This window comes from Centruroides sculpturatus, unplaced genomic scaffold (assembly GCF_000671375.1).
Source record: "Centruroides sculpturatus isolate CEXI.00-Female unplaced genomic scaffold, Cexi_2.0 scaffold8, whole genome shotgun sequence".
Classification (NCBI taxonomy): Eukaryota; Metazoa; Arthropoda; class Arachnida; order Scorpiones; family Buthidae; genus Centruroides; species Centruroides sculpturatus.
In genome coordinates, this window is record NW_019384535.1 from 1,845,584 (window position 1) to 1,854,985 (window position 9,402).

The following is a 9,402-nucleotide window of genomic DNA, read 5'->3' on the forward strand; positions in this document are numbered from 1 at the left end:
TCCACATTATTACAGACAGCACTGCTGCCATTCAGATCATCAGGAACAACAACACCCACCCAACTGCCAACAAAATTAAGAAAATACTCCTTCGTTCAAGTAATAATTATTATCTGACCTGGACAAGGGCACACCAAGGCACCAAAGGAAATGAACGGGCAGACACATTGGCTAAGGAAGCCACCACTGAAGACAGTCTTCCTATACAGTACAAAGCGATTCCCTTCTCACATGTTTGCAAAACCCTCTGGGAAGAGCTGCAAATCAACTGGCAAACTGCCTGGGACAGAGATCATAATGTTACCACTCATGCCTACCTTCCCAACATCAAGCACAGGAATGACCTAACATGGCTAAATCCCAGTCATAACCTTACCCAATTCCTGACCAACCACGGCCGCTTCAACAGCTACCTCAATCGTTTCGGTTTCCAGGACAACAACCTGTGTGCTTACTGTGGTGTCTGAGATGGGAGTGACCACTATGTTTTTGATTGTCCTATGCTCCTCAGGGTAAGGACTTTCATTATTACAAGCCTTCCAGCTAACATCACCTGGCCCTGTAATCATCATACTCTCCTCAATAGCAAAGAGCTATACGAACTTCACATCAAGCTGATAAATACATACCAGAGGATAACACCTGTTTACGGTTTCACTCCATCTCCTGCTTAATCTATCACCTTGTTTCTGTGTACTTACTGTGTACTTATTTACATGCTCTGTATCATTTTCCATTGTCCTGTACTCCATTACCAACCGCAATTGTGCTATGCGGTATTGGAGATGTACTTTGTACATATGTAAATAAATTGATTGATTGATTGATTGATTGTTCAAAAAGGGTACAAATCACTCAGCCACCCACTAAGTGGCACCACTCGGTAATCCTTGCGAAATGTCTGAGAAGCTCCAGGCCACTTAGTACAGGCCATTCGAAACAGGTAGCTGTCTCTCTCTGCCATACATACGTGTCACTATCGCCCCCCAGAAAGAATACTTTCAAAATTCAAAATATAGATATGAATAGGCACGACTGTGTAACGCCAAACACAGGTGTGACCGAATAATCTGTCTGAAAACTGCCAAAAGACCTTTTTCTCTATGTGAATAGCTAGGTATAAAACTTTACTCAATTTTATCGAACGAAAACATTGATAATTTCTGTTTCTGAAGATTACATTTTGAAAAATACAGAAAAATGTTTTATGTGTAATTCTTTAGTATTCATTATAGTTTACAGTTCAAAATTTATGTGTTTATATAAGAAATTATGTTTTTATTTTGTTTCTTTTATTTCGTTATAAATTTATTGTATTGCTTACTACTAGATTATCGCCTTAAATACCTTAAAACTATAAAACATTAAAATTAATATGTAAGCGCTCATTGCTTGAGACAATTACTGGAGGTATTGCAAGTATACTACGTGGACGATTCTTAATTGGCAGCATTTGCATTTTCAGTTCAAACGTTTTTCTTAACGGAACTCGTGGTTTTTACTCCAAAGAAATGGAATATATTGGAAAGTATTTTCATCTCTGTTTATATTGCACTAGACGATCAATGTCGACACTTATCGCTTAATCTCGGAAAGAAACATATCACTGCTTCCACTAGATAAAATGACATATTTTGCGTTCTATAGGTGGGCAAAATGCTATATATATGTGAGTTATCTTGCTTATTAACGCAGCAGTATTGCATTAAAAATTATTGAATGTAACGTCTTTGGTGCTATTTCTTATCTGTCAATTATTTTAAAATTTTTCTAAATATAATTTCGACATGATAAAATAATAGTTAATATTTAACAATTATTTTAATTTTTTTTTAGTTTAAATGTTGTAATATTAAATTATATGATATTCCGCCAAGTCTAGTTTTATCTTTCAGAAAGGCTCTGGCTCTATAATAAATAAGTTAAAAATCAATGTAACGTTACCGAGAAGATGAAATTTGCACTTTAAATAAATAATTTTTTTGTTTATAATAATAAAACATATAGACAGTGTTGCAGTGGCATTTGTTATATATAATACAGATACAACGCGATTTTCGAAAACTGAAACTGTTTATCCTTTATTGTTTCTTCCTGTGTGGAACATAAAGAGAAAATATACACCTCGACTGAAAAAATTTCTTAGCTGCTGTATATGGAAATGGAAATAACAAGCGACATGCATTGTTATTGGTAATGTTCCACATAAAAAAACCAAATAATTAACAAACTCATAACAAATACAGAGCATTAATTCTTGTGCGAAAATAGTTTATCTTAATTTAGTTTTTACATTTATTTTGAACCGTAAAATTAAAAAAAAAAAAGGAAAATAAAGTTTATGAATAAGGGTAAACTATTCCTTTATCCAGAAAAATTCTTGTAAGTAAAGTGTAAATTAATAATTTAACTATTTTGAGTTAGTATTACGATTGTAAGAAAATTATTTTATGAAATTACAGTTAATGTTACTAATTTTCAGTGGGATCTAGTGTGTGACAGAGCATGGTTAGTATCTTTTGCGCAACTGTTGTATTTTATAGGATTTTTAATCTCTGTTTTCATTGGAGGTCAATTATCTGATAAGTATGTTTTTATTATTAAGATATACAGTATACAAATATTATACGTATATCTGAATGTATATTTTTTCCACTCACAAATAGATTTGGCAGGAAACCTATGTTCTACTTGTGTTCAGCGTGGACATTCACATTCAGTATGATAAGTATATTTACTTCGTCTTTCTGGATGTTTCTTGCATGTCGATTTTTACTTGCATTTGGTAGGCCAACTTCGACACTAATCGTGTATGTACATGGTAAGCATTTTTTAAAAAATTATTATTGAAATATTGTATAACAATTTTATTCGATTGTTTCAATTAAAAACAAAAAACTTCCTTTTATTCTGTGATGTAGTAACAGAAATTGTTAAAAAAGAACACAGACTGATGGTAGGATTAATGGGTAAACTAGGATATATAATGGGACAACTTATTCTCCCTGGACTTGTTTGGATTTTCAGAGATTGGTTTTATATAGAAATAATATGTGTTTTACCATGTGTAATCTGTCTTCCGTCGTGGTGGTAAGAAAACTCATTTTAAATTAATTTTAAAGAATTAAATTAATTAATTAAAGGATGAATTGTTTTACTGACAATTTTTTAAACTTTCAATGTAATTTTTTGTAATTTTGTAATTGTAAAGGGTCACTTCGGAATCTCCAAGGTGGCTTATTACCCAAGGAAAAATAATTGAAGCCGAGAAAGTAATGAGGAAAGCAATAAAAATAAATAAACTCCAAATTGAAAATTTCGCTAAAAAATTCAAGAATATAACTGAAAAAATTGTGAAGGTAATTAAGTTCTAACATATCTCTTTAATCGGTCATTTTAAATGAATATACTGTTAAAAAATAATAATATATTTGCTCGATATATAATTGATTACTATTAATTTAGGAAATGATTAATTTCCTATATATATTAATAGAAATATATTTGAAATTTAGGAAAGCGAAGAAAAAGGCAAACGAGTGACATTTCTGAATATCATGAAAAATTCTCATTTACGAAAAGTCAGTTTAATATTCTACATAATTTCGTAAGTTCAACAAAATCTGATGTTAATAACCTTGTTAAAATTAGTGAAATACATATTTGAAATCTGAACATTCTTTGGAATTTTATTTTAATTATACAGTCGAACGATTCACTGTTCAAACAAATCGGTTCGTGAACAGAATTTCGAACTCGTAATTACACTGGTTACAAAACAATATACCGAATAGTTTTGATTAATTTGCGGCCAAAATGCTCAACAAAACCCTGGCGTGTGCATAAATTACTTTTTGGAAAATATAATTAACTCCGAGCAAAAATATATTCAAAAAACGAAAGTGTCGACTTTCGCTTCTTTGACGCTTAATAACAAAAAAGTATTTTGACATTTTCGGGTGTTGTTTTTGGAATATAAAGCTAGATAGTTGCTTGATATTTTTCCTGAGTTTGGTGAATTTCGGTCAAACTACGGAAAAGTTATCCGAGTTCTAAAAAAAAAGGAATCGGATTTACGTCCCTCATCCCCATGTACCGATTTAAAGGAAATGTCATTTCCTTTCATCCACATGTCAGCAATTACGCTCAACTCCTTCCTCTCATCCCATCGGAAATTTTAGACTTTTCTGTAACTATTTCAAATATATGAATTTTAGCCGTGTCAAGCGATTTATCGACGTTATGTTTTAGACACTTGCCTCAGTCCAGACTGGATAAACTCAAATGCCGACGGTTTAACGATCGACTCTAATTTATCCAAGACTTTCCCTGCTTAAATGCCAACTGATTTTATTTTATTATTCTTTTATTTCTTATTTCTTAGTTTAGTGTAGTTTAATTTCTTTATTACACTTTATTTTTTTATCTGTACTGTTCGTCATATTTTTTTCCTTTTCTCAACAATAAATAACTTATGATCTTTTAATTTGTGACATATTACTGCTCAAACTGCTCGCCTAGGCTAACTACATTCAGAAACATCCCCGATGTTACCTATCTAGTTCATGCGTTTCGTTATATATTATGTGTTATTTGTCAATTTTTAGCAATTCTTTTTCTTTTATTTGTTTTCTGGTCGACAGTTTTTGGGTCCCCCTTGAGTTTTGTATCTTTTAGTTCAAAATTTCCAGATTTGACATGTTGAAAATTTAAAAGCATCTTCCTTATGCACATGGCCCATCAGTGGGCGAATGGATTAAATCACTAAACAGTGGTATTTGGTCGTAGGTTTGCGCCTTGCCAACGAACTCGCCACGTAGGGTTTTCCGGATTTTCTTCACATTTTAACATCTAAATAGAGCCCAGTTTCCGATAAAAGACATCCCTGGAGGCATTCTTCACTCGACATGTCGCGTTGCCGTATACGAATAAAACCAAAGCAAACCTTATATACATTACGAATTCTCTTTATTGTTCTTACGATGTTATATCCTATCTGAAATTCGTAAAGCGTAATATACCTGATATGTCTTTTATCTGAAGACACTTCAATTTAATTTTATTTAACGACTGTCGTTACTTAATTTATGTGCGTGGCTTATTATAACAGTTGTGAAATTTAACACATTATTGCTAATGTGAGATTGTATTCTTTGTTTAGAAGCTTATTTTCAAGACTTTTTACTTCATATTTTGTTTTAAAATATGCAAAACATTCTATTCAACCCAATGTAAGATTTACTTTCTACTGTAACTGTGGCATTCGAGATGTGTGTGGTAGAAACGAAGTTTAATAGGAAGGTTGTAGTGTGAACGATTGAGATGAAAAAGGAACTTATTGCGAAACATGAAAGCGATACACGTGTCGCATCTTGTGGCCATGTTTACCATGCTGAAGTCGTCGGTGTGTGAATAGTAAATGTAATTATACGATATTTACGTCGTTTATTTATGGTTTCCGTGGTTTAATTTACTATTCGTGCACTTAAATGCGCTATTTTTACCTTAAAGTTTGTGCATTTGCTGTTTAAGTTTATTGAAATGGGTATTGTTCCGGGAATGGAAATAGATTAATTCACTTTCCGTTATTTCTAATGGGATAAATTGATTCAGACTTGGAACGATTCGGAGTTCGAATGGCTTCGAGAAATTAATTATATTCAGGAAGACATTCAAACTTCAGGCATTGCTGTATTTTATTTGTGTTGTTTTATATTTCGTAACAACTAAGCTCTAACAATTCTACTCATAAATTGTAAAGCAAAATTAATGAATGCAGATTCTATTCGTGTACATGTATAGGCAATATGAAAACGAAATTCCGTAAATTATAAAAAAAAAACTTATTGTGTACTGTACACAATAAGCAAATACAACACAGTTTCGACAACATCAAAAAAAAAACATTTAAATAATGAAAGTATTTATGGGAATTAAACTAAAAAATTAACTGAAATAAAACGAATGTCTAATTATTCGTAATTTAAAATTTCTTCTACAGAATAACAATTGTTCTCTCATATTATGGATTATCATTCTCAGCTTATGATATTGGAATAGACATATTATTATTCTTCTTCCTGGCTGCTGTAGTAGAAATACCAGCTTCTGCCGTTTACTTTTACCTTCAAAAATTCATTGGTAGGCGATATACACTGATCGTTTCTATGGCAGGAAGCGGTCTGATGTATCTTTTAGCAATTGCAGTGCAATCAGGTATTTCTTTAACGTCTCAATACTTTAATTTCAATTATTACTAGTTGATTTAAATATCTATATTTGCAGGTTATCCAATCATTCTAATTGCTTTTACTGTAATATCCAGATTTTGTACAACGATTTCATTAAGTTCCTTGAATTTATTTGCAACGGAGACTTATCCTACTGTTGTACGCAATGTTGGAATAGGATTACTTTCAATGATGGGAAGAGTAGGTTCTCTGGCAGCTCCATTTATGAGAGAAGCAGTACGTATTATTATTTAATTTAAGTAAAATTTGTTTACTTTTTAATATGTAATATTATATAATTTTTTAAGGCCAACAATGTTCATATTTCATTTCCTCTTGCGTTATTTGGAACACTTTCTCTTATTTGTTGTGTTTTGACCTTACTTTTACCGGAAACTAAAGATTCACAATTGGCTGATATGTTATCACAAGTAGAAGATAGAAAAAGGTACGTACAATGCGAAATAATTTACATGATAGACTTCTGTTCTAGACTAGAAGTTTATATATCGAGGCCTACGTCATCTAAGCTTTTCATATCTGTTACATAATTATATAATTTAATAAATTGCAAAAAAGGTATTTTTTATTAATAGTAAAGGTGTTAACTGATGTAAGATTCATATTAGTTTATTCCCTTTTGTTTAAAATAAATTTGTTTAATCTACTCAGCGGCACTATAAATAAATATTGACAATGATTATCAAAAATAATTTAAAAAATATACAATTATTATGCATGATTAGTGTTTGTATTTATTTTTAGAAATGGTCTTCTTGTGCATGGAATGAAAGCTGAAAATGAAGAAGAAGAAGAAGGAAATTAAGCATCAAATTATTTAACTTGAATATACAATAGATATTACTACGGTTAGAAAATATAAGTAATACTGCACTTTCAGTAATTTACATATTATATGGTAGGCTTATATAATGTATAAACTGTAGAAACTTTATATCACATTTTCGGCTATAGGTTCCTTATATCAAAACGTTCAAAATTTTATACTCTACAATCCTCCAAATTTTTAAAACGTCATTCTGATACACCCTGTATAACAGGAATTCTTACATGTTAAAAGCTTAATATTAATTTAACGACAGCAAATAAATGTATGTTTTGATTGAGAATATTACAATATATTGGAGATATTTAGAAAAATCAATAAATTCAATTACATCAGAGCCGTAACTAGGATTTTGGACGCCTATGACCAAGAATAAAAATGGCGCCTTTTTATTTTTATTATTAAAAAAATAATTTTATTCTAAAAAAATACTATTGTAAAAAATTACTTAATGGCATTTAAATATATTTATATAAATATAAATATAAATTTTTTTTGTTATTAATTTCGAATACATATTATTTCGAAACCTTATCATTGGCGCCTTTATTAAATCGGCGCATATGGCGGGGGCCACGTTGGCCATACCCTAGTTACGGCTCGGAATTACATTATATATTTATTTAGTTTTCATTATAATTAGACCTATTATTATTATTAATTGTACATTTACACAGATATAACAATAAACAGCAACTAATCCAGTTCAGTTTTAACTACTAATATATTTATAGGAAGAATTATTGTGAGAATTTTGTAAAAGAATAATAGCTCAAAAATAACTTATTTGGAATGTGAGCAATTTTTGTCAAATTAATGTACTTTTTTGTGTCCAAATAGATTTTCCTCGTCGAATCACCAATGACAAGTTGTAAATTAATAAAAATAATTAAACGAAATAGAAACGAGCAATTATTTATTGTAACATATTGTAACATGGTCACAATACCGGGCTGTAATTTTTAATCATATTTTTAATTTTATTTAATTCACAAGACTACGTCTTGTTTATAAAATCGTACTGCCTGCTGTGTTACCTGCTTAAAGGTATGAAGGAGTACATGTTAGGAGTTGCAATTTGGCACAGAGTAGTATGTGCCCAAATTATGCGCACATAAAAATACCAGACTTGTAGGTATTCAGGGGACCGAGAACCAAGTCAAAATAAAATACAAAATAGCGACTCTCTCTACAAACAGGGAAACCGAAGTCAGGTGATGAGAGTACCACCCACAGTCGTTCTAGGAAGTGGCTCTGACCCTAGGACTGAACACGTAGTATTTTTTTTTTGTTAAATAAAATTTGTAATCTAATTTTGTAAATTTGGGAGTGCTTCAATTATGATATTAAAACAGGGTTTTATGTCGTTACAAGTAGGTTTTTTAACATTATCTAGTGTAGTAAAATCGTGGGACCGATAAAAATTTGACGTTATATTAGGGTCGTCGTTACATCCGACGACGTTATAATCGGGTTAAACTGTATATTGTTTGTGCAAAATTAAAAAATAATTTTGGACTATACAATAGCCACGATTATTTTTCGTTCACGGGAGGTTTTCGTTAAGCATCGACAGAAATTCAACCCGGGCCGACACGCAACGGAGAGAAATTTCGAAATTGGATAAGTTAATTTCATCGAAAATGCATTGTGGACGACCTCGTGGTCGAGGCCGGCGAAGTTCGAACGATCGCGCCCAAAAGCAGTGATACCAAAGAAGATTGGAGAACGAGAACGAGACCAGCCTTGAGCGTCAAAGTGATTCCGCTTAGTAGTGAGTCTCCGAGACATAGTCTTGTCCCAAATACGGTTTTGCCGTTTTTCTCCACCTGAAATTAATATTTTAGCGTCTTGCCCCTTTACATCATACTTTCCCTTTAGCAAATCGAGTCGTGTTGGTCATCTATCTAACTTTTCCCGGGGAAATATATGAATTGAAATAACGTAACTTTCGCTTTGCATCAGAAGTTCATATATACTGTAGTTAGATAATGGTGGCCTCCTACCTTCAATCTTTTCATATCGGGTTTAGGCTTTCATCTATATAACTCCGTTTACCATGACTTTCCATGTCTACTCTTCAGGGGCTTGATGATAGGGAAGTTGTGTTTCTGTAAGAAGCCGACTTCCAGGGGCAATCAGTCAGCGGTGGTCTAGGGCAGTGTTTTTCAACCTTCTTGAATACGCGATCCCATTACAAGTTAAAAAAATTCTGGCGACCCCCCAGGGCCATATTAAAATTATATCAGCGATTTTAAAAACTACGTATTTAATTTTCTTTCTGTTGAGACCTAAATATCGATCGAAAAACCAATAGTGTATTTT

General features: G+C 31.9%; 1 protein-coding gene across 3 annotated transcripts in view; it reads left to right on the top strand.

The window, feature by feature from the left end:
• The window catches only part of LOC111623213 (solute carrier family 22 member 5-like), a 31,942-nt gene extending 24,830 nt beyond the window's left edge, over positions 1–7,112 (top strand). For all 3 annotated transcript variants that reach the window (XM_023365711.1, XM_023365712.1, XM_023365713.1), the window contains 9 exons: positions 2,483–2,586; positions 2,667–2,821; positions 2,922–3,090; positions 3,212–3,359; positions 3,516–3,607; positions 6,002–6,216; positions 6,286–6,467; positions 6,539–6,678; positions 6,996–7,112. In XM_023365711.1, the coding sequence (XP_023221479.1) occupies positions 2,683–2,821; positions 2,922–3,090; positions 3,212–3,359; positions 3,516–3,607; positions 6,002–6,216; positions 6,286–6,467; positions 6,539–6,678; positions 6,996–7,056 (1,146 nt within the window). In that variant the 5' untranslated portion in view covers positions 2,483–2,586; positions 2,667–2,682 and the 3' untranslated portion in view covers positions 7,057–7,112. The remainder of the gene's footprint in view (positions 1–2,482; positions 2,587–2,666; positions 2,822–2,921; positions 3,091–3,211; positions 3,360–3,515; positions 3,608–6,001; positions 6,217–6,285; positions 6,468–6,538; positions 6,679–6,995) is intronic.
• Positions 7,113–9,402: the final 2,290 nt, after the last annotated feature.